Source organism: Mobula birostris, chromosome 1 (genome assembly GCF_030028105.1).
Source record: "Mobula birostris isolate sMobBir1 chromosome 1, sMobBir1.hap1, whole genome shotgun sequence".
NCBI lineage: Eukaryota > Metazoa > Chordata > Chondrichthyes > Myliobatiformes > Myliobatidae > Mobula > Mobula birostris.
The window spans coordinates 141,301,437-141,327,592 of NC_092370.1; the positions used below are offsets into that span (position 1 = coordinate 141,301,437).

The window sequence follows — 26,156 nt, forward strand, 5'->3', positions numbered from 1 at the left end:
TTCTGAAGGGGGAGGGTGAGCAGCCAGTTGTCTTGGTATATGTTGGTACCAATGACATAGATAGGACAAAGGAAGAGGTCCTGAAGAGAGATTTCCGGGAGTTAGGAAGGAAGCTGAGAAGCAGGACCTCCAGGGTAGTAATCTTGGGATTGCTACCTGTGCCACATGCTAGCGAGGGCAAGAATAGTAGGATCAGGCACATGAATGTGTGGCTGAGAGACTGGTGCAGGGGGCAGGGCTTCAGATTCTTGGATAATTGGGATCTCTTCTGGGGGAAGTATGACCTGTTCAAAAAGGACAGGTTACACCTGAACCCGAAGGGGACCAATATCCTGGTGGGAAATAGAGCTGTTAGGGAGGGTTTAAACTAATTTGGCAGGGGGATGGGAACCGGAATGACAGAGCGGAGGAAGGGGAAAACAGAAATAAATCTAAGATAGTGAGCAGTAAAGATGTCAGGAAAGACAGGCAGGTGATGGGGCAAATTTGTAGCCATTGGGATGAGCTGCGGTGCAATAAAGTTGCAGTGAAATCAAAGTGAAAAGTATCAAATACTGGTCTTAAGGTGTTATACTTAAATGCACGCAGCATAAGGAATAAGGTGGATGATCTTGTTGTACAGCTACAGATTGGCAGGTATGATATTGTGGCCGTCACTGAGACCTGGCTAAAGGATGCATGTCTCTGGGAGCTGAACGTCCAAGGATACACGGTGTATCGGAAGGATAAGAAGGTAGGCAGAAGGAGAGGCGTGGCTTTATTGGTAAGAAATGATATTAAATCATTAGAAAGAGGTGATATAGGATCAGAAGGTGCAGAATCTTTATGGGTTGAGCTAAGAAATCGCAGGGGTAAAAGGACCCTGAAGGCAGTTATTTATAGGCCTCCAAACAGCTGCAGGGATGTGGATTACAAGTTACAACAGGAAATAGAAAAGGCTTGTCAGAAGGGCAGTGTTATGATAATTGTGGGGGATTTTAACATGCAAGTGGATTGGAAAAATCAGGTCAGCACTGGATCTCAAGAGAGAGAATTTGTAGAATGTCTGCAAGATGGCTTTTTAGAACAGCTTGTTGCCGAGCCCACTAGGGGATCGGCTGCACTGGATTGGGTATTGTGTAATGAACCGGAGGTGATTAGAGAGATTGAGGTGATGGAACCCTGAGGAGACAGTGATCGTAACATGATTGAGTTCACTGTGAAATTTTTAAAAAGAGAAGCCGAAATCTGATGTGTTGGTATTTCAGTGGAGTAAAGGAAATTACAGTGGCATGAGAGAGGAACTGGCCAAAGTTGACTGGAAAGGGGCACTGGCGGGAAGGACGGCAGAGCAGCAGTGGCTGGAGTTTATGCGAGAAGTGAGGAAGGTGCAAGACAGGTATATTCCAAAAAAGAAGAAATTTTCAAATGGAAAAAGGATGCAACCGTGGTTGACAAGAGAAGTCAAAGCCAAAGTTAAAGCAAAGGAGAGGGCATACAAGGAAGCAAAAATTAGTGGGAAGACAGAGGATTGGGAAGTTTTTAAAACCTTACAAAAGGAAACTAAGAAGGTCATTAAGAGGGAAAAGATTAACTATGAAAGGAAGCTAGCAAATAATATCAAAGAGGATACTAAAAGCTTTTTCAAGTATATTAAGAGTAAAAGACAGGTGAGAGTAGATATAGGACCGATAGAAAATGATGCTGGAGAAATTGTAATGGGAGATAAGGAGATGGCGGGGGAACTGAACGAGTATTTTGCATCTGTCTTCACTGAGGAAGACATCAGCAGTATACCGGACACTCAAGGGTGGCAGGGAAAAGAAGTGTGCGCAGTCACAATTACGACAGAGGAAGTACTCAGGAAGCTGAATAGTCTAAAGGTAGATAAATCTCCCGGACCAGATGGAATGCACCCTCGTGTTCTGAAGGAAGTAGCTGTGGAGATTGCGGAGGCACTAGTGATGATCTTTCAAAAGTCGATAGATTCTGGCATGGTTCCGGAGGACTGGAAGATTGCAAATATCACTCTGCTATTTAAGAAGGGGGCAAGGAAGCAAAAAGGAAATTATAGACCTGTTAGCTTGACGTCGGTGGTTGGGAAGATGTTGGAGTCGATTGTCAAGGATGAGGTTATGGAGCACCTGGAGGCATATGACAAGATAGGCAGAACTCAGCATGAATTCCTTGAAGGAAAATTCTGCCTGACAAACCTATTACAATTTTTTGAGGAAATTACCAGTAGGCTAGACAAGGGAGATGTAGTGGATGTTGTATATTTAGATTTTCAGAAGGCCTTTGACAAGGTGCCACACGAGGCTACTTAACAAGATAGCCCATGGAATTATGGGAAAGTTACATACGTGGATAGAGTGTTGGCTGAGTGGCAGGAAACAGAGAGTGGGAATAAAGGGATCCTATTCTGGTTGGCTGCTGGTTACCAGTGGTGTTCCACAGGGGTCTGTGTTGGGGCCGCTTCCTTTTACATTGTACATCAACGATTTGGATTATGGAGCAGATGGCTTTGTGGCTAAGTTTGCTGATGATACGAAGATAGGTGGAGAGGCCAGTAGTGCTGAGGAAACGGAGAGTCTGCATACTGCAAACTTGGATAGATTGGAAGAATGGGCAAAGAAGTGGCAAGTGAAATACAATGTTGGAAGGTGTATGGTTATGCACTTTGGCAGAAGAAATAAGTGGGCAGACTATTATTTAAATGGGGAAAGAATTCAAAGTTCTGAGATGCAACGGGACCTGAGAGTCCTCGTACAGGATACCCTTAAGGTTAACCTCCAGGTTGAATCAGTAGTGAAGAAGGCAAATGCAATGTTGGCATTCATTTCTAGAGGAATAGAGTATAGGAGCAGGGATGTGATGTTGAGGCTCTATAAGGCGCTGGTGAGACCTCACATGGAGTACTGTGGGCAGTTTTGGTCTCCTTATTTAAGAAAGGATGTGCTGACGTTGGAGAGGGTACAGAGAAGATTCACTAGAATGATTCTGGGAATGAGAGGGTTAACATGAGGAACTTTTGTCCACTCTTGGACTGTATTCCTTGGAGTTTAGAAGAATGAGGGGAGACCTCATAGAAACATTTTGAATGTTGAAAGGCATGGACAAAGTGGATGTGGCAAAATTGTTTCCCATGATGGGGGAGTCTAGTACAAGAGGACATGACTTAAGGATTGAAGGATGCAAAGAAATTTTTTTAGTCAGAGGGTGGTGAATCTATGGAATTTGTTGCCACGGGCAGCAGTGGAGGCCAAGTCATTGGGTGTATTTAAGGCTGAGATTGATAGTTATCTGAGTAGCCAGGGCATCAAAGGTTATGGTGAGAAGGCGGGGGAGTAGGACTAAATGGGAGAATGGATCAGCTCATGATAAAATGGTGGAGTAGACTCGATGGGCCAAATGGCCGACTTCTGCTCCTTTGTCTTCTGGACTCACACCACCAAGTTCAACAACAGTCAATACCGCTCAACCATCAGGCCCTTGAATAAAAGGCAATAACTACACTCACTTGTCCATCCATTGAGATGTCCCAACAATCAATGATCTCATTATCTCGTTCTCATTATTTATTGCTATTTATTTATATTTGCATTTGCATGGTTTATTGTTGGCGCCTCTCTGGATAACCTTTCATTGTTCCTGTTATGGTTACTATATAGATTTGCTGAGAATGCCTGCAGGGAAATGAATCTCAGGGTTATAGATGGTGACATACACGTACTTTGCTCACAAATTTACTTTGAACTTGTAAAACGAATAGATAGTGATTTAAAAACGGGAATAATGAGGTGTCCATGGACCCTTCAGAAATCTAATGATGGAGGGGGAGAAGCTGTATTTGAATCATTGAGTGTGTGTGTTCCTGAACCACCATCCTGATGGTAATAATGAAAAGAGGGCATGTCCCAAATTGTGGGGGTCCTTAGTGATAGATGTTGCCTTCTTGAGCTTTGAGCTGTGCTGAAATGCATGATCACGAGTGTAGCAAGAGTAAAGCCGTGGGCTCAGCATGCATCCTTGACGTGCGCCTGTGTGGATTGTTAGTGAGGGGGAGAGGTTATCACCGATGCACACTGACTGTGGTCTCCCGATGAGGAAGTCAATGATCCAGTTGCAGAGGGAGGTACAGAAGCCCGGGTTTAGGAGCTTGGCAGGAGGAGAAGATGGCGGCGCCACACAGGTCGCAGCGGCCACTCCAGTGGTGATGTCTGTTACTTGTCAAGTAGGGTGCCATGCACAATCCTGATTTGATGGAGACGGATGTGAGAGCACGAAGGAACACTTGGTGAAGCTTCTGAAGTGCCTGCTTCGCTGCTGCTGCTACTGTGTGGTCCAGAATCTCCGAAGGAGAAGGCCCCGAGTCCTCGACTTTGCTTGTTGCTTGGCAGCCGTGGCGGGGTCAAAGTGCTCGGCAGAGGATGGTGCTCGGAGAGGCTGTGTCGGAGGGGCTGGTTGGAGGCTCGAAGTTTTTGGATGGACTCAGAGTACGCTGCGGTCAGGTGCTTCCAGTGGTGCTGCATTGGCAAGTTGGTGGCGCTTGGAGGTTCATGGCGGGGAGAGTTCTTCCTTTCTGCCGCCTGCGTGAGATGATGAGTCTATCAGGACTCTGAGACTTTTTTACTATGCCCATGATCTGGTCTTTATCAAATTATGGTATTGCTTTGCACTGTTGTAACTATATGTTATAATTATGTGGTTTTGTCAGTTTTAGTCTTGGTTTGTCCTGTGTTTCTTGTGATATCATTCTGGAGGAACATTGTATCATTTTTTAATGCATGCATTTCTAAATGACAATAAACGAGGACTGAGTGTCCTCATAATCTAATCTAATTAATCTAATACCAAGGAGGTGGTGGTATTGAACGCTGAGCTGTAATCGATAAACAGCAGCCTGGCGTAGGTACTGCTGTTGTCTATGTGCTCCAAAGTAGAGTGGAAAGCCAATGAGATTGTGTCGACTGTAGACCTGTTTGGGTGGTAGGCAAATTGCAGTGCATCTAGGTCCTTGCTCAGGTGTGAGTTAATTCTAGCCATAACCGACCTCTCAAAGCACTGCATTGGGGTAGATAAGAGTCCTATTGATCAATAAGTTATTGAGGCAGCTCAACCTGCTCTTTTTGGGCACTGGATCGATCGCTGCCCTTTTGAAACAAGCAGGAACCTCAGCCTGCAGCAGTGAGAGATTGAATATGTCCTTGAACACTCTAGCCAGTTGGTTGGCACAGGTTTTCTGTACCCAGCCAGGCAAACCATCAGGGCCAGATGCCTTGAGGGGTCACCCTCTAGAAGAATATTCTGATATTGGTCTCCAAGACTGAGATCACAGGATCGCTGGCTGCTGTGAGGATTAATATAGGTGTAGTATTGTTCTCTCTTTCAAAGCATCAAAGCAGGCACAAAAGGCATTTAGCTCATCAGGGAGTTAAGTACCATTGTCATATCCGCTGTTAGGTTTCACCTTGTAGGAAGTAATGGCATGCAAACTCTGCCACAGCTGTCATATATCTCAGGGGTCCCCAACCTTTTTTGCACTGCGGACCAGTTAATTGTTGACAGTATTCTTGCGGACCGGCCGACCGGTGGGGCGGGGGGGTGGGGGAGGTAGGGTTGCTAACGGACAAGAGTAGCAGTCAAATACGTTGCGTTTACCCCGAGAAAGACTACAATGACCATGAAGCCTTGCGCGGGCACCAGTGCGCATGCGTGACCTGCGCATGCGTGCACCTGCCGATTTTTTTCTCTACAAATCGCTTTTGATGATTCTGTTCGGGGGGGGGTGTTAATCATGACTGGAATATCGGTGATAAATGGCTAATACACTCAATTTCGTTCTAAAAGGGTTTATCTGACAAGTTTAGTATTAAACACCCAGCGCATATTTTCCTCGCATGAATATAGTGATAAGACAATTATCAGGGGAGGACAGGGGAGCTTGAAGTAAGTATTGAAAAAACTTCCTGGAGAAGTGGTAGAGGCAGGTTCGATATTATCATTTAAAGAAAAATTGGATAGGTATATGGACAGGAAAGGAACGGAGGGTTATGGGCTGAGTACAGGTCAGTGGGACTAGGTGAGAGTAGCGTTCGGCATGGACTAGAAGGGCAGAGATGGCCTGTTTCCGTGCTGTAATTGTTATATAGTTATATATGTCACTTATAAGTCAAGAGCATCATAACATTTTAAGTAACGTTTGGATATTAAACACAGAGCACATATTTTCTCCGTATGAACATATAAAATCATTGCAACACACCAATATTGCTGAATCGGTGGGAGCCCTGGGCTTGTTTCCCTGCAACAAGACGGTCCTATCGAGGGGTGATGGGAGACAGCGATACTCGAAGGGGGTTCCTTATGTCCAGTCTTTTCCGCAACTTAGTTTCCGTTGCATTCATTGCAGAAAACTCCGCTTCGCAGAAAAATGCTGGAAATGGAAGCAATGTTTTCAGTGCTTTCATGGCTATCTCAGGATATTCAGCCTTGACTTTGATCCAGAATGCCGGCAGAGATGTTATGTCAAACGTACTTTTCAGCCCGCCGTCAGTTGCAAGCTCGAGGATTTGATCTCCTTCCTGCACTGACATGGATGACGTGCGGGTAATGACCTCGCGTGCGTTCAAGCTGAACAGTGGCCGTGACAGGGGATGAGGAAAGGTACAGCTGACTCCTATCGCCAAATCATATCGTTTCCTCGCGGCCCAGTAGCACATGCTTTGTGGCCCGCTACCGGTCCGCAGCCTGTTGTTTGGGACCGCTGATATATCTGATTTTGGGAGCCCATAGGACTCTGGATTGCCAGTCTTGAAAGCCGCGGATCTAGCCCTTAGCAGACTGTGAAACTCCTGATTCATTCCTGTTCATATAATGTTTACAGACTTGTATCTCAGCTGGAGCTCTTTGAATTGTTTGGCCCACACCCTCCTAACCTTTTCTCTGCATTCCTCCATCCCAATGTCTTTTAAGCATTGTAACTATACCTGCCTCTACCTCATCCTCTGGCAGCTCGTTCCAAACATCTGGCAGCCTCTGGGTGAAAGCAATGCCATCAGTTCACCGTTATAAATCTATCCCATCTAGCTTTAAGCTCCTCTACCGTGGAAAAAGGTTGTGATCATTTGCATCATCTACATCCCTCAGGATTTTATAATATCTCTATAAGGTCACCCCTCCTCCTTCCTTTCCATAAGACCATAATACGATAAGATATAGGAGCAGGATTTGGCCCACCTTGTCTGCTCTACCATTTCATCATGGCTGATCCAACTTTTCCTTTCAGCCCCAGTCTCCTGCCTTCTCCCAGTATCCCTTCATGCCCTGACTAATCAACAATCCATCAAGCTCTGCCTTAAATATTCAAAGACTTGGCCTCCACAGCTTCCTGTGGCAATGAATTCCACAGGTTCACCACTCTCTGGCTAAATAAATTCCTCCTCATCTCCATTCTAAAAGGACGACCCTCTATTCTGAGGCTATGTCCTCTGGTCTTGGACTCTCCCACCACTGGAAACATCCCCTCCACATCCACTCTGTCAAGGCCTTTCACCATACGATAAGTTTCAATTAGGTCACCCCTCATTCTTTAGAATTCTAGTGAATACAGGCCCAGAGCCATCAAATGCTTTTCATAAGACAAACCATTCAATCCTGGAATCATTTTCGTGAACCCCCTTTGAACCCTCTCCAGTTTCAGAATGTCCTTTCTAACATAGGGGGCCCAAACCTGCTCACAATACAAGTAAGCCCTCACCAGTGCTTTATAAAGTCTCAACATTACATCCTTGCTTTCATATTCTAGTCCTTAGGATATGAATGCTAACATTGTATTTGCCTTCCTCACCACAGACTTAACCTGCAAATTAACCTTTAGGGAATCCTGCACAAAGTCTCCCAAGTCCTTTTGTACCTCAATTTTTTGTATTTTCTCTCCGTTTAGAAAATAGTCAACATTTTCATTTCCTCTACCAAAGTACATGAGCATACACTTCCCAACACTGTGTTCAATCTGCTACTTCTTTGCCCATTGTCCTAATCTGTTTAAGTCTTTCTATAACCTCTCTACTTCCTCAAATTTACCTGCCCCTCCACCTATCTTCATCTCATCTACAAAGCCATCAATTCTGTCATCCAAATCATTGACATACAACGTAAAAAGAATCAGTCCCAACACAGACCCCTGTGAAACGCCGCTAGTCACCGGCAGCCGACCAGAAAAGGCTTCCTTTATTTCCACTCTTTGCCTCCTGCCACTGCTTTGTCTATGTTGGTATCTTTCCTGTAATACCATGAGCTCTTTACTTGTTAAGCAGCTCATGTGTGGCATCTTGTCAAGAGCCTTCTGAAAATCCAAGTACACAACATCAATCGATTCTCATTCGTCTATCCTGCTAGTTATCTCTTCAAAGAATTTCAACAAATTTGTCAGAGAAGATTTTCCCTTGAGGAAATCATGCTGACTACGACCTATTTTCTCATGTGCCTCCAAGTACTCTGACTTCACATCCTTAACAATCAACTCCAACATCTTTCCAACCACTGAAGTCAGACTAACTGGCCCAATTTCTTTCCTCTGGCTCTCTTTCTTCTTGAAGAGTGGAGTGACATTGGCAATTTTCCAGTCTTCCAGAACCATTCCAGGATCTAGTGATTTTTGAAGGATTATTACTAATGCCTCCACAATCTTGTCATCCATGTCTTTCAGAACCCTGGGGTGTACACCATCTGGTCCAGGTGACTTACTAGCTTCAGACCATTCTGTTTCCTAAGAACCTTCTCTCTAGTAATGGTAACTTCACACACTTCATGACCCCATCACCTAGAACTTCCACCATACTGCTAGTGTCTTCCACAGTGAAGACTGATGCAAAATACTTATTCAGTTCATCTGCCATTTCCTTGTCCCCCATTACTACCTCTCCAGCATTGTTTTTCAATGGTCCGATATCCACTCTCACCTCTCTTTTACATTTTGTCTATCAGAAGGATCTTCTGGTACTCTCTTTAATATAATTGATGAGCTTACTTTTGTATTCCATCTTTACCTTCTAATTGACTTTTTAGTTGCCTTCTGTTGCTTTTTAAAAGGTTCCCAATCCTCTAACTTCACACTATTTTTTGCTCTATTATATTCCCTCTCTTTGGCTTTTATGTTGGTTTTGACTTATCATTAGCCACGGTTGTGCCAACTTGCCTTTAGAGTACTTCTTCCTCTTTAGGGTGAATATATCCTGTGCCTTCTGAATTACTGCCAGAAATTTCAGCCATTGCTACTTTGCTGTCATCGCAGTCAGTGTTCTTTTTCAATCAATTCTGGCCACCTCTGTCAGGCTCTGTAATTCTCTTTACTCCACTGTAATACTGATACATTTGATTTTAACTTCTCCTTCTCAAATTTCAGGATGAATTTGGTCATATTATGATCACTTCCCCCTAAGGGTTCTTTTACTTTAAGCTCTCTAATCAATTCCAGTTCATTGCACAACACTCAATCCAGAATTGCTGATCTCCTAGTGGGTTCAACCACAAGCTATTCTAAAAAGCCATTTCATAGGTGAACGGGTCTTTCTGTTTGTTAGATTTAAAATGGCGTCGTTGTTATGTTAATCTGGGGAATGCGGCTTTGTTGTATTAAACGCTGAAGAGAGTTTGCGCTAGCAGTTTGTTTTACTTTAGAGAGATATAGCAAGGTTTTATTAGCCAATGGGTGGTTATGTATCGTTTTGTTTTCGGATACCATGCTGTATGATATGACTGTGGATTGAGTTTTGGCGGGGAGTCGGAGGAGAGACGGAGAGTCGGAGGAGAGACAAGGAGGACGGCGGACGGGGATTTTGGGGGGGAGTCGGAGGAGAGACGAGGAGGACGGTGGACGGGGATTTTGGGGGGGAGTCGGAGGAGAGACGAGGAGGGCAGCGGAAAGGAGATTTTGGGGGGGAGTCGGAGGAGAGATGGGGAGTCAGAGGAGAGACGAGGAGGACGGTGGACGGGGTTTTGGGGGGGGAGTCGGAAGAGAGACGGGGAGGACGGTGGACGTGCGGGGGTTTTTGGCGGGGAGTCGGAGGAGAAACGAGGACAGCGGACGGGGATTTTGGGGGGGAGTCGGAGGAGAGACGAGGACGGTGGACGGGGTTTTGGGGGGGGAGTCGGAGGAGAGACGAGATTTTGGGGGGGAGTTGGAGGAGAGACAGGGAGGACGGTGGACGGGTATGGTGGGGAGTCAGAGGAGAGACGGGGAGGACGGTGGACGGGATTTTGGCGAGGAATCGGAGGAGAGATGGGGAGAACGGTGGACGGGGTTTTGACGGGGAGTCAGAGGAGAGACGAGGAGTCGGTGGAGAGACGGGGAGTCAGAGGAGAGACGAGGACGGTGAACGGGGTTTTGGGGGGGAGTCAGAGGAGAAACGAGGAGGACGGTGGACGGGGTATTGGGGAGTCGGAGGAGAGATGGAGAGGACGGTGGGCGGGGTTTTTGGCGGGGAGTTTGAGGAGAAACGAGGAGGACAGCGGACGGGGATTTTGGAAGAGAGACGGGGAGGACAGTGGACGGGGTTTTTGGGGGGAGTCGGAGAAGAGACGGGGAGGACTGTGGACCGGGTTTTGGCGGGGAGTCGGAGGAGAGACGGGGAGGACTGTGGACGGGGATTTGGCGGGGAGTCGGAGGAGAGACGGGGAGGACGGTGGACGGGTTTTGGTGGGGAGTCAGAGGAGAGACGGGGAGGATGGCGGACGGGGTTTTTGGGGGGGGAGTCGGAGGAGAGACGGGGAGGACGGTGGACGGGGTTTTGGCGGGGAGTCGGAGGAGAGATGAAGAGTCGGTGGAGAGACGGGGAGTCGGAGGTGAAACGGGGTGGACAGGGTTTTGTGGGGGAGTTGCAGGAGAGACGAGGAGTCGGAGGAGAGACGGGGAGGACTGTGGACGGGGTTTTGGCGGGCAGTGGGAGGAGAGATGGGGAAGACGGTGGACGGGTTTTGGTGGGGAGTCGGAGGAGAGACGGGAGGACTGTGGACGGGTTTTGGTGGGGAGTCGGAGGAGAGATGGGGAGGACGGTGGACGGGAATTTGGCGGGGAGTCGGAGGAGAGACAAGGAGGACGGAGGACCAGGTTTTGACGGGGAGTCGGAGGAGAGACCGGGAGGACGGCGGACGGGGTTTTGACGGGGAGTCGGAGGAGAGACAAGGACGGTGAACGGGGTTTTGGAGGGGAGTCGGAGGAGAGACGGGGAGTCGGAGGAGAGACAAGGACGGTGAACGGGGTTTTGGCGGGGAATCGGAGGAGAGACGGTGTTTTTGGGGGGGGAGTCGGAGAAGAGACGGTGAGTTGGGGGAGAGATGGGGAGGACGGTGGACGGGGTTTTGACGGGGAGTCGGAGGAAAGACGAGGAGGACGGTGGACGGGGTTTTGGCAGGGAGTCGGAGGAGAGACGAGGAGTCGGTGGAGAGATGGGCATTCGGAGGAGAGATGGCGTTTTTGGGGGGGGTTCGGAGAAGAGACTGGGAGTCGGAGGAGAGACGAGGAGGACGGTAGACGTGTGGGGGTTTTTGGCGGGGAGTCGGAGGAGAGACGAGGAAGACCGCGGACGTGCGAGGGTTTTGACGGGAAGTCGGAGGAGAGACGAGGAGGACAGTGGACGGGGTTTTGACGGGGAGTCGGAGGAGAGACGAGGAGGACGGTGAAGGGAGTTTTGGCGGGGAGTCGGAGGAGAGACGAGGAGTCAGAGGAGAGACGGGGAGGACTGTGGATGGGGTTTTGGCGGGGAGTCGGAGGAGAGACGGCGTTTTTGGGAGGGAGTCGGAGGAGAGACGGGGAGGACGGCGGATGTGCAGAAAGGCTCCGGTCGATCACTCCGGGTGGTCCCGAGCGGTGAGTCGACAGGATTCGGGTGGTCGTCCGGATTCGACTGAGCTCCAATGGTAGCACGCGAAGAACTTGGACGTTGATAAGTGTTGGCGCCCTTTTTTTCGTTACTTTCCTCTCTGTATTGTTACGTACTCCGTAACTGGGTTGCCAAACCAGCAGAAATGGGCCACTTAGTTGGAGTCTGGATTACTGGAATTAAGAAAGTTTTATTAAAGAAATAAGTAACACAGTACTCTGAACGTAAGGATATAATTGCAACAGGTTAACAATGATAAAACACACGTACACAGAACTAGGATAATAGGAATCAATCAAGCTCTATCGCAGTCTAGGGGTAAAAGGATCAGTCTCAAGTGACACAGAGTTCAGTTCAATTTAGTTTAGTTCGCAGTAATCACTGTTGTGCCGTTGGGGAGGGAGAGAGAGCGAATGAATATGCAAATCGGATTCCAAACAGACCTTCGATATCCCTCGCAGTTAGCTTTCGGGCGAGCCCTTTGTTATGTCTTCTGAGGTCACCGACTGTGACCCCTCCGTTCCAGATACGATCGTTCTTCTGCGGTGAACCCGGCACCCAGGCAAGGGCGGACACACACACCGGGTCCCGCCAACCATACCTTTCCACCCTGTGCGTCTATGGCTGGTCCTGTGACCAGACCTCCAAAACTCCCACCAACTTGTGGGGGCACACCGCTTCCAGGGTCTCGTACCTCGTGGTGTCTGTTGCCTTAGCGAACCTGTCCCTTTTATCCCCCTGCTGGAGTATCACCTGTCCATCAAACTTCAAACAGTTCAGGTTCAACGCAACCGGTCTTCACAATACTCGGAACTGTGTCTCCTTTTCGTTAATCTCTCTCGTCCCCTATTAACATTCCTGAATGTTCCCCCATTGTCCTCTTATCGGCATCAATCTTCTGATAATTTGGTCTGTTGTCACAGTATCAAATTCATATTAATGTCATAGCATTAGTAATATCTATAAAGTGTATTTGTTAAAATTTACTGGGTGTGCTGGCTGATGATTGATGTTTGGGATTGATTCGGGCTGCGACTGACACTGAGCGGAGTGTTGAAGCAGGTGCTGGGCGGGATTTCCCCTAGACTTATATGAGCCAATATAACGGAACGTTACAAGTGGGGGCTACCGTCCTGGATTTGGATTTTCGGTAAAGCTGTAATAGTCATCGCGTTAAGTGGTGCGAAGATGGATCGAGATAAGATTGTAAGTTGGTGTGAATGGGAGGAGGTACCGGTGAATCATGCGTGCATGCTAAGTGGGGTCGATTATCGCATTCCGGCAGATGTACTGGTGCGAGGGTTGAGTTTGATTAAAGGTATCGGGCAGGTAGAACTTATAGCTAGAAGGTGTGGGAAAGAACGGGAGTCCAGCTGGATGTTGGTTCGGACGAGTGCCGACGTCATGACGTTGGAACTACCAGCGACAGTAGATTGAGTGAACCAAATTGGTAAAGGTGCCGAGGAAGAGGATTTCTTGGAATGTATGTGGGATGGTTTTTTGAACCAACATGTCGAGGAACCAACTAGAGAGCAGGCTATTCTGGACTGGGTTTTGAGCAATGAGGAAGGGTTAATTAGCAATCTTGTCGTGAGAGGCCCCTTGGGTAAGAGTGACCATAATATGGTGGAATTCTTTATTAAGATGGAGAGTGACATAGTTAATTCAGAAACAAAGGTCCTGAACTTAAAGAGTGGTAACTTTGAAGGTATGAGACGTGAATTAGCTAAGATAGACTGGCAAATGACACTTAAAGGATTGACGGTGGATATGCAATGGCAAGCATTTAAAGATTGCATGGATGAACTACAACAGTTGTTCATCCCAGTTTGGCAAAAGAATAAATCAAGGAAGGTAGTGCACCCGTGGCTGATGAGAAATTAGGGAGAGTATCAATTCCAAAGAAGAAGCATACAAATTAACCAGAAAAAGTGGCTCACCTGAGGACTGGGAGAAATTCAGAGTTCAGCAGAGGAGGACAAAGGGCTTAATTAGGAAGGAGAAAAAAGATTGAGAGAAAACTGGCAGGGAACATAAAAACTGACTGTAGAAGCTTTTATAGATATGTAAAAAGGAAAAGACTGGTAAAGACAAATGTAGGTCCCCTACAGACAGAAACAGGTGAATTGATTATGGGGAGCAAGGACATGGCAGACCAATTGAATAATTACTTTGGTTCTGTCTTCACTAAGGAGGACATAAATAATCTTCCAGAAATAGTAGGGGACAGAGGGTCCAGTGAGATGGAGGAACTGAGCGAAATACATGTTAGTAGGGAAGTGGTGTTAGGTAAATTGAAGGGATTAAAGGCAGATAAATCCCCAGGGCCAGATGGTCTGCATCCCAGAGTGCTTAAGGAGGTAGCCTAAGAAATAGTGGATGCATTAGTGATAATTTTTCAAAACTCGTTAGATTCTGGACTAGTTCCTGAGGATTGGAAGGTGGCTAATGTAACCCCACTTTTTAAAAAAGGAGGGAGAGAGAAACCAGGGAATTATAGACCGGTTAGCCTAACGTCTGTGGTGGGGAAACTGCTGGAGTCAGTTATCAAAAATGTGATAACAGCACATTTGGAAAGTGGTGAAATCATCGGACAAAGTCAGCATGGATTTGTGAAAGGAAAATCATATCTGACAAATCTCATAGAATTTTTTGAGGATGTAACTAGTAGAGTGGATAGGGGAGAACCAGTGGATGTGGTATATTTGGATTTTCAAAAGGCTTTTGACAAGGTCCCACACAGGAGATTAGTGTGCAAACTTAAAGCACACGGTATTGGGGGTAAGGTATTGATGTGGATAGAGAATTGGTTAGCAGACAGGAAGCAAAGAGTGGGAATAAACGGGACCTTTTCAGAATGGCAGGCAGTGACTAGTGGGGTACCGCAACGCTCAGTGCTGGGACCCCAGTTGTTTACAATGTATATTAATGACTTGGATGAGGGAATTAAATGCAGCATCTCCAAGTTTGCGGATGACACGAAACTGGGCGGCAGTGTTAGCTGTGAGGAGGATGCTAAGAGGATGCAGGGTGACTTGGATAGGTTGGGTGAGTGGGCAAATTCATGGCAGATGCAATTTAATGTGGATAAATGTGAAGTTATCCACTTTGGTGGCAAAAATAGGAAAACAGATTATTATCTGAATGGTGGCAGATTAGGAAAAGGGGAGGTGCAACGAGACCTGGGTGTCATTATACACCAGTCATTGAAAGTGGGCATGCAGGTACAGCAGGCGGTGAAAAAGGCGAATGGTATGCTGGCATTTATAGCGAGAGGATTCGAGTACAGGAGCAGGGAGGTACTACTGCAGTTGTACAAGGCCTTGGTGAGACCACACCTGGAGTATTGTGTGCAGTTTTGGTCCCCTAATCTGAGGAAAGACATCCTTGCCATAGAGGGAGTACAAAGAAGGTTCACCAGATTGATTCCTGGGATGGCAGGACTTTCATATGAAGAAAGACTGGATGAACTAGGCTTGTACTCATTGGAATTTAGAAGATTGAGGGGGGATCTGATTGAAACGTATGAAATTCTAAAGGGTTTGGGCAGGCTAGATGCAGGAAGATTGTTCCTGATGTTGGGGAAGTCCAGAATGAGGGGTCACAGTTTGAGGATAGAGGGGAAGCCTTTTAGGACCGAGATTAGGAAAAACTTCTTCACACAGAGAGTGGTGAATCTGTGGAATTCTCTGCCACAGGAAACAGTTGAGGCCAGTTCATTGGCTATATTTAAGAGGGAGTTAGATAAGGCCCTTGTGGCTACAAGGGTCGGGGGTATGGAGGGAAGGCTAGTACAGGGTTCTGAGTTGGATGATCAGCCATGATCATACTGAATGGCAGTGCAGGCTCGAAGGGCCGAATGGCCTACTCCTGCACCTATTTTCTATGTTTCTATGACAGTCCACGACTCGGGGGAGGCGGGGCCGTGGGGTCTCCACACCCTCTCGGAGGACGAAAGTGAGGAAGTGCCGGAGGTGGAGCTAGATGAGGCCCCCGGGGAGGGGGGCCAGTAGCAGGGGGTGGAGGTGTGGAGTGGGCAGGTTTGGCCAGGCCCCGCCCCCATGGGCGGGATGAGACTGCCGAGTTAACAGCTGCCATTACCTCCCTGGCGAGAAGGGTTGAGGGGCGCCGCCCGAAGCTGAGAATTTTCTCGGGAGCCAGGCCCACCCCGGAAGGGGAGGATGACTATGATACCTGGGTTGAAGATACATCCCAGTTGTTAGAGGTGTAGCCAGTTTCGGATGAGGAAAAGAGACAGCGATTGGTGGAAAGCTTAAGGGGCGGGGAGGCCCGTTTAGTCCGTGATCTGAGAGCGGAATGCCCTTCGGCGTCCCTGTTGGAGTGTTTGGAAGCTTTGGAGGAAGTGTTTGGACTGTCAGGAGATTCCTGGAAACATTTAGCAGAGTTTCAACGGATGGGGCAGAGAAGAGGGGAATAGCTCTCAGAATATGTTTTCCAGCTGGAAGGAAAGCTTACGGGGTTGCTGCGACGAGGGGTAGTGAGGGCGGACGAAGTAGCGAAGTTAAGGATGAGCCAGATATGTAGCGGTTCCCGGGAGGATGACAGGGTGGCTTGGAGTGTACGGCAGTCATTTAAGTGGAGCCCCCCTCCGTCATTCGGACAGCTGATTAGAGAGGTACGGGCCGAGGAGAGTGCTTCGGGCCGACCAGGGGGCTCAGACCCCCGGGGATGGCCTTCAGCGGTTCAGGAGGTGGTAGCCGGGGTGAGATCAGAGAAATCCAAGGGGTCCCCAGGGGGGGCGTATCGGGAGCAGAGAGGCTGTGGGTAGCGGGTGCTATAACTGTGGGAGAGAGAGGCATTTCCGGCGGGAATGTGAGTGGCCGGGGTTGTGCTACAGCTGTGGGGAAGCGGGCCACTTGCAGGGGGATTGTGAGAGACGAGATGCTCCGAGGGAGGAGGGCCCCCGGGGCACCAAGAAGGGAGAGGTGTCGGGAAACTTAGGAGAGGCTCAGTGAGGGAACGGACTGGAGTCTCGGGAGGAACACGTTCCCAGAAAACCGCTATGGAACCCCAGAAAGAACAAACCCAAATTCCTGATGGACTGGTGGAACCCCATTCCAGCTAGAGGGAATCTTTGCGAAAGCCATCCTTGACACCGGGTCGCAGGTTACCTTACTGTACTGGTCGTTCTACAACAAATATCTGAAGCATTTGCCCGTAACTCCGTTTAATGCATTGGAGATTTGGGGCATAAGTGATGGTGATTACCCGTACGATGGGTACTTGTCAGTGAGATTGGAATTTTCGGAGGGAGATGTGGGAGTGTCGGAAGCCTTTGAGACACTGGTGTTGGTCTGTCCAGACCCGGTGGAAACCGGTGGTGCTGACCTGCTAGTGGGGACTAACTCCCCTCTGGTGCGACGGCTCTTGGGAGCCTGTAAGAAGAAGGCGGGGGAGAACTTTCTGGAGACCCTCTCGGTACACCCCATGTTCTGAGCGGTGTACGAAGGAGTGAGTGACCCCCAGGGGCTGGATCCTGAGTGCAAACGAGGGACGGTGTAGTGCACTCAGGCGAGGCCTAAGGTGATACGGCCAGGGGAGGCGGCATTAGTGATGGGGACCCCCAGATTCCCCGGAGTACCGGCGGGCGAGACCCTGCTAGTAGACACCCCCAACGACCTGGAAGGGGAGCCCCGGTCCCAGCTGGGGCACTGGTGAGACCTGAATTGCAGAGGCCCTCAGCTGTACAGGCACGGCGAAAGGGGGTGATGGTAAGGAACATAACGGAGCAGGAGATCACCTTTAAGCGCGGGATGCCCCTCGCGCACTTGTTCCCGGTGACGGTGATGTCCAGCGCCCCCGACAAGCCCACTGGAGGAAAACTATTGGGGGGCAGCTGACCAAGGAGGCCTTTAATTTTGAAGATTCCCCTGAACCGCCGGCGTATAAGAGCAGGCTGGTGGAGAAGATGCTGAAGTTAGGGGATGTCTTTTCTCAGGGCGAGTTTGATGTAGGATGTTCCAAGAGCACTCGGCACACCATTCGGGTAACAAATGACACCCCGTTTAGGGAGAGGTCGCAGCGGTTGGCCCAGCAGAGGTGGAAGATGTGCGGCAGTTGAAAGATGCAGGGATTATTGCGGAGTCCCGAAGCCCCTATGCGTCCCCCATAGTGGTGGCAAGGAAGAAAAATGGGAAGGTACGCATGTGCGTGGACTACAGGACCCTGAACCGCCGCACTGTTCCCGACTAATATACCGTCCCAAGGGTGGAAGACACGTTGGCCTATTTGAGTGGGGCGCAGTGGTTTAGCATATTGGATTTGCGGAGTGGGAATTACCAGATTCCGATGAGTGAGACTGATAAAGAGAAGACGGTCTTTATCTGCCCCCTGGGATTTTTCCAGTTCGAACGAATGCCCCAAGGCATCTCGGGGGCCCCAGCCAGCTTTCAGCGGCTCATGGAGAGGACAGTGGGGGACATGAACCTGCTGGAGGTATTGGTGTACCTGGACGACCTGAAAGTGTTTGGATCTATGTTGGTGGAACATGTGGAGCGTCTGCTGAAGGTGCTGAGTCGGCTGAAGGAGGATGGGTTAAAACTTTCCCTGGATAAATGTCAGTTCTGCAAGACGTTGGTCAGTTATGTCGGGCACATAATCTCGTGAAATGGAGTGGCCACTGATCCGGGTAAGATAGCCGCAGTCACCACCTGGCCGAGACCTCAGAAGGTGAGCGCCTTACGCTCGTTTTTGGGGTTTTGCGGATATTACCGGCGATTCGTGAAAGGATATGCGAAAATGAGTCATCCATTGAACCAGCTGCTGTGTGGCTATCCACCTGTGGGGAGGAGGAGGAAGGGAGACCGAGGGTCGGAGGTAGGAGGATACTTGAACCCGGGGGAGCCTTTTGGAGTGAGGTGGGATGCTCAATGTGAGGAGGCGTTCCAATCTCTAAAAAGGGCGCTGACACAGTCCCCAGTGTTGGCATTTGCTGATCCCCGGAAGCCGTATGTTCTACACACTGATGCCAGTCGAGAGGGTCTGGGGGCTGTTCTGTACCAGGAACAGGGCAACGGATTGAGGCCAATGGGTTTGTTAGCCGAAGCTTGTCGCCATCTGAGAGAAACTATCCCACTCACAAGCTGGAGTTCTTGGCGTTGAAATGGGCGGTGGTGGACAAGTTGAGTGACTACCTATACGGGGCCCAGTTTGAGGTGAGAACTGATAACAACCCCCTCACTTATATCCTGACCTCGGCGAAGCTGGACGCTACTGGGCACCGGTGGTTAGCGGCCTTTTCTGTCTATGAGTTCAGCCTGAAGTACCGCCCGGGGAGTTGGAACATCGATGCAGATGCCCTGTCTCATCGGGCGCACGACGAGTCGGGCACGGCCGAGGAGTGGAAGAGTGTCCCTGCCCAGGGAGTAAAGGCCATGTGTCAAGTTGGGAGCGACGGGGAAGTAGGAGCACAGATGGGAACTGATCGAGCAGTAGATCAACTGGGGGCTGACGATGACGCGCTACCCACTGTTTACTGTAATTTGACTGCTCTGAGGAACAGGCAGCTGCCGGAGTTGAGCCCCCAGGAAGTAGAGGCGGCTCAGCGCGATGACCCATGCATTGGCACTATCTGGTACGCGGTTAGCCAGGGTGATATGGGGCAGGTGGAGAAGGCGAAGCACGCCTCCGTTCCCCTACTACTGAAGGAGTGGCCTCGGTTGAAGCTGAAGAACCACGTCTTGTACCGGGTCACATTGCCTCCAGACCACCCCCGGCGCTGGCAGCTGGTCATGCCTGAGAAGTATCGGAAGACTGTGCTCCAGGCTCTACATGATGATTCCAGGCACTTAGGGGTAGAGAAGACCTATGGATTAGTCAAGGACCGGTTTTACTGGCCCCAGATGAGGGGGGAGGTGGAAGAATACTGTAAGAAATGCAGTCCCTGCATCAGGAGGAAGACCCTGCCTGCGCAGGCGGCTCCTTTGACCCACTTGCAGAGTGCGGGACCCATGGACCTGGTATGTATGGATTTCCAGTCTATTGAGCCAGGCACCAGCAGCACCGCGAATGTCTTAGTCATCACGGATCACTATACTAGATATGCGCAGGCTTTTCCTACTAAGGATCAGAAAGCGACTACAGTGACGAATGTGTTATGGGAGAAGTACTTTGTTCATTATGGCCTTCCCCGGCGGATCCACAGTGATCAGGGACGGGACTTCGAGACCAGGCTTATCCATGAATTACTGGGTATGCTTGGGGTTGAAAAGTCCAGAACCACCCCCTATCACCTGCAGGGTGATCCTCAGCCCGAGAGGTTTAACCGGACCCTGCTGGACATGCTCGGCACCTTGGAGATTGGACAGAAGAGTAAGTGGAGTCGGCACATTGCCCATTTGGTTCATTGTTACAATTGTACTCGCAATGATGCTACAGGGTACTCGCCCTACTATCTGATGTTCGGACGGGAAACGAGTTTGCCCATTGATCTGTGTTTTGGGACTGAAGTGGGTGAAATACCTTCGAAGCCGTGTCTGAAGTATGTGTTCGATATGAGGAAAGAGTTGGAAAGGGCGTACGAGTTGGCTGAGGCGGCAGCCACCAAGCAGAACCAGTGGAATAAGAAGAGGTATGATCAGAAAGTAAAATTCGTTCAGCTATTGTCGGGAGACCAAGTCCTTATCCGGAACTTAGGACTGCCTGGTAAGCACAAGTTGGCGGATCGTTGGGCGGCCATCCCCTATGTGGTGGAGAGTCAGATGCCGAATTTCCCTGTTTACCGGGTGAGACCCGAGGGTGGGAAGGGGCCTGTCAAGGTACTCCATCAGAACCACCTGTTGCCTCTGGGTCGAGAGGTGAAGGTGAACCCAGAGCCCGAATAGGAGTTTACGCCTAGTACGAGGACTCTGCGAGGGCGCGGGGCGAAGGAAGAGCCCGCTGTGAAGAAGACGGGGCCGGCCCCCATCTCGAGAAGGGATACGTCATCGAAAGATGATGATTCGGATGTGTGGTACCTGTTTCCATTCGCCGATTCCCCGGTGCCGGGAGAAGAGACTCCTGGCCCTTCCATCACTGAGTTAGGGAAACCGAGGGAGGGTGTTGCAGAGCCACCTGTAGTACAGCCGGAATTGGGGGAGGAGAGGGTGGAGGCAGAACCCGAGCCAGAGGGCTCACAGGGACAGAGGGGTCCTGGTGAGGGGGAAGGTCCGACAGATAGGCCCGGGGGGGTCACCTGGGGTGTCTGTACAGGAAGAGTCCACAGAGGCCTCAGAGGAGTAGGCATCCCCCGGAAAGACTAATGTATACAGCACTGGGAGAACAGGGTGTGATCTCTACTGCCCTGGAAAGTTATGTCACTGCTTTATGCACCTGGGTTGGGTTTTGTGTTTTGCAAAGAGCACTGGTGAACTATGTTAACGTCATGAGGGCATGACTTTTTGTGGTGGGGGTAGAGTGTACGGGGTCTTTCTTTTTGTTAGATTTAAAATGGCGTCGTTATGTTAATCTGGGGAATGCGGCTTTGTTGTGTTAAACGCTGAAGAGAGTTTGCGCTAGCAGCTTGTTTTACTTTAGAGTGAGATAGCAGCATTCTATTAGCCAATGGGTGGTTATGTATCGTTTTGTTTTCGGATACCATGCTGTATGATATGACTGTGGATTGAGTTTTGGCGGGGAGTCGGAGGAGAGACGAGGATGGTGGACGGGGTTTTTGGCGGGGAGTCGGAGGAGAGACGGGGACGACGGTGGACGGGGTTTTGGCGGGGAGTCGGAGGAGAGACGAGGAATCGGGGGAGAGACGGGGGTCGGAGGAGAGACTGGGAGGATGGTGGACGGGTTTTGGCGGGGAGTCAGAGGAGAGACGAGGAGGACGGTGGACGTGCGGGGGTTTTTGGCGGGGAGTCGGAGGAGAGACGAGGAGGATGGTGGGCGGGGTTTTGGTGGCGAGTCGGAGGAGAGACGAGGAGGACGGCGGACGGGGTTTTGATGGGGAGTCGGAGGAGAGACGGGGAGGACGGCGGACGTGCGGAAAGGCTCCGGTTGATCACTCCGGGTGGTCCCAAGCCGTGAGTTGACAGGATTCGGGTGGTCATCCGGATTCGATTGAGCTCCAACGGTAGCGCGCAAAGAACTTGGACTTTGATGAGTGTTGGTGCCTTTTTTTTCATTACTTTCCTCTCTGTATCAAATTCTTATTAATGTCATAGAATTAGTAATATCTATAAAGTGTACTTGTTAAAATTTACTGGGTGTGCTGGCTGATGATTGATGTTTGGGATTGATTTGGGCTACGACTGACCCTGAGGGGAGTGTTGAAGCAGGTGCTGGGCTGGATTTCCCCTAGACATACACGAGCCAATATAATGGAACGTTACATAGGCATTCCAGAAATTCCCCCTCTTGGGATCCAGCACCAACCTGATTTTCCCAATCTACCTGCGTATTGAAATGCCCCATGAAAATTGTAACATTGCCCTTTTGCCATGTATTTTCTGTCTCCCATTGTAATTTGTAGCTAACATCCTTACTACTGCTTGGGGGTTCTGTATACAACTCCCATCAGGGTTGTTTTACCCTTGGAGTTCCTTAGCTCTACCATCAATGATTCAACACCTTCCAACCCTATGACACTTCTATCTAATGATCTGACTTCTTTTTTTTACCCACAGAGCAGCGCCACCACTGCCTTCCTGCCTGTCCTTTTGATACAATGTGTATCCTTGGACATTAGCTCTCAGCTATGATCTTCTTTCAGCAGTGATTCAGTGATGCCTCATCATACATGCCAATCTGTAACTGTGCTACGAGTTCATCTTCCTTATTTTGAATACTGCACGCATTCAAATATAATACCTTTAGTCCTGTATTCTTCCTTTTCGATTTTGTCCACCTTTTACATTGCAACTCATCCTGTTGACTGCAATTTTGCCCTATCATCAACCTCTCCTTGCTAGAAGTCTCACTACACATTGCCTGTTTGTAAACCAGCTACCTCATCCTCAGCACTATCACTCCGCTTCCCATCCCCCTGCCAAATTAGTTTAAATTGTCCCAAACAACTCGAGTCGACTTGCCCACAAGGATATTGGACCCCCTTGGGTTCAAGTGTAATCCATTCCTTTTGTACAGTTCGTACCTTCCCCAGAAGAGATCCCAATGATCCCTGTGCCCCTGCCCCCTGCACCAGTTCCTCAGCCACACCTGCAAAATTATCTTATTTTTACCCTCATCGGTACGTGGCACAGACAGCAATCCAGAGATTACTACACTGAAGGTCCTGTTTTTCAGCTATCTACCTAACTCCCTAAAATCTCTCTTCAGGACCTCCTTACCTTGTCTACCCTATGTCATTGGTGCCAATATGTACCAAGACTTCTGGCTGCTCACCCTCGCCCTGAGAATGCCATAGACATGATCAGAGACATCCCTGATCCTGACACCTAAGGGGCAACATACCATATGGGTATCTCTATTGCACTCACAGAATCTCGTTTCTGTACCTCTGACTATGGAATCTCTATCCACACTGCAGTCCCCTTCACCTCTCTGCTCTTCCGAGCCACAGCAGCAGACTCAGTGCCAGAGACCCGGTCTCTGTGGCTCGCTCCAGTAGGCCATCCCCCTCAATAGTATCTAAAGTTGTATACGTATTATTGAGGGGAACAGCCATAGGAATACTCTGCACTGGCTGTGCATTTCTCCTCCTCCTCCTGACCGTCACCCAGTTACCTGTCTTCTGCAACCTGGGGTGACTAACTCGTTGTAGCTTCTGTCTTTCCCCTCCTCATTCTCCCGTATGAGTCAATGGTCACTGAGCTGGTGCAGATGTGTTTATCCAGGAGACTGGAGGTCTCCCAGACTTCCCACATCCCAAACACAGTACAAAACACAGCCCCTGGAGCCACTTCCACTACACTGCTCTGCCCTAAAAGATGAGCAATGAACAAATAAGAACAGAAAGAGAAGAACATATCAAATACTTTACCCTCACCCAAGCCTGATCTCACCTCAACCACTTTAAACACTGACCTACTCACAAGAATGGCTGCTGTAGTTGCACGTGAGCTATTTTTATTGGCTCTTTTTAGTGAATCTCTTTTTGCTGATTGGCTGCTCTTCAGCTCAAAGAAACTGCCGTGAAGCTTGGCCTTTTAACTCTCAGTCACCATCCTGTTTGAAAGGTAGCTCTTTTCACGCACCACTGACGTTCCAAAAAGATAATTCCCAGTGCAATTCCTTGAGCCACTCTTCCATCTCCATTAACTACTGGAGAAAAAAAAAGACCCAGCCTATCCAGTCTCTCCTTATAAGTCCTCCAGTCCAGTCAATACCTATGTGAATCTTTTCTGTACCCACTCCTGCATGATGACAAGTCTCCTATAGCTATGTGACCATACTGCATACAACACTTGGGACGTACCTTCCCAACATCTTGTACTGTTGTAACATGACATTTCAGCTTGTTGTCAATGCCCTGACCGATGAAAGCAAGCATACCATCCTGTCTATCTGTGTCACAGGTAGATAACATGGCTGAGCAGCAGTTCTCTTTTAACAAACCCAAAGCAAAATGGGATGTCATGATCAGAAAGGATAAGACAAGGGAGTAATCACCAGTCCTTGTAGGAGGGATCAGAAGTGGAAAGAGTGAGCAATTTCAAGTTCCTGGGTGTCAATATCTCTGAGGATCCTTTCTGAGCTCAACATAAGGATGCCTCAAAAAGGCGGCATCCGTCATTAAGGACCCCCATCAAGCAGGTCATGCCTTGTTCCCATTGTTACCTTCGGGGAGGAGGTTCAGAAGCCCGAAGGCACACACTCAACAATTCAGGAACAGCTACTTCCCCTGTGCCATACAATTTCTGAATGGACATTGAACCTGTGAACACCACCTCAGCACTTTATTTTTGAACTACTAATTTAATTTAACTATTTAATATATATTTATACTTGCTGTAATTCACATTTTTTCTTTTATGTATTGCATTGTGCTGCTGCCACAAAGACGACAAATTTCACGACATATGCCAGTGATATTAAACATGATTCTGATGAAGGGTCTCACCCCGAAACGTTGACTCTTTTCTCCTCTCCATTGATGCTGCCGGACCTGTTGAGTTCCTCCGTCATTTTGTGTGTGTTGCCATACCTCCTAATTCTGGTTTGAGAAAACATGGCATGTCAATGCAACACACATCAAAGTTGCTGGTGAAAGCAGCAGGCCAGGCAGCATCTGTAGGAAGAGGTGCAGTCGACATTTCAGGCCGAGACCCTTCGTCAGGACTAACTGGCCTGCTGCGTTCACCAGCAACTTTGATGTGTGTTGCTTGAATTTCCAGCATCTGCAGAATTCCTGTTGATGGCATGTCAATGTAAAGGTTGTGATGCTGTCCAATGGGAATTGCGTGATCTTTAATACATTAATTTTGCATTCTCCCCTCTCATTCTGCAGCCCTTCCTGCCTCTTATAAACCTGGTTTGTTCACCGGATGTGAGAACGTTTCTGTGCAGTGCCTTTGTACCAGCCTGCACAGAAGAACGCCAGATTGCCCCACCTTGTCGAGAGCTTTGTGAGAAAGTTCTTAAGGACTGTGAAAAACTGATGGAGACATTTGGGATCTCGTGGCCGGAGGAACTGCAATGTGATCGGTATGAAGAATTGCATTAGTACCTGACCCACGTTAGTGGGTGATGGATATCTCTCTCACTTTGGCAGGGAGGGTGGGGGTGGTGTGGGGTGTGATGGTGGAAATGATGGGTATCTCTCTCACTGTGGGAGGAGAGTGGAAAGACGGATATCTCTCATTGTAGGGTTGAGGACTGATATCTAGAAGCAAGTTTGAGCAAAAGCAAAACATTAAATTTACGAAATGTTGACGGAAGAAATGAATAACAAAAGAAATCTTGAAGGAGGGGTGTTGCTGAAATGTTTCTCTTTTGCTTTTTGGCCTGGAGGTACATTTTCTCTTTAAATTTATATGTTGGATTTTATTTTTGTAGTGCTTAGTGCTCTGCTTGACTCTCAGCTGGGCATCAAATCTTATAACAGTTCATTCCCAAAATGCCTGCTGAGATAGTCACCCCTGCTGCTGGAGAAACTATTGTAAATGTACTAAACCTTCTCAGTCACCTTCAGGCTGGCTGGTCCAAACTCTCTCTCTCGTGGCCCAGCTCGTCTTGTCTCTCACCCTGTGCTCTTTGACAATCTCCACTACTGCTTATCTGAAGGATAACAATAAACTAGGTTTGGGAGTCAATAACTGTCATTGATTTAGAGCATGGTATTTCGGTGATACTTTCATGTCCAGAGCCCCTTTTATCTCGACCTCCAATGAG

The 26,156-nt window shown here is 48.8% G+C and overlaps 1 protein-coding gene across 3 annotated transcripts in view; it reads left to right on the plus strand.

Annotated features, from left to right (window-relative positions):
* The window catches only part of LOC140200021 (frizzled-6-like), a 95,134-nt gene that overhangs the window by 44,508 nt on the left and 24,470 nt on the right, over nt 1–26,156 (plus strand). For all 3 annotated transcript variants that reach the window (XM_072262674.1, XM_072262656.1, XM_072262665.1), the window contains exon 3: nt 25,273–25,469. In XM_072262674.1, the coding sequence (XP_072118775.1) occupies nt 25,273–25,469 (197 nt within the window). The remainder of the gene's footprint in view (nt 1–25,272; nt 25,470–26,156) is intronic.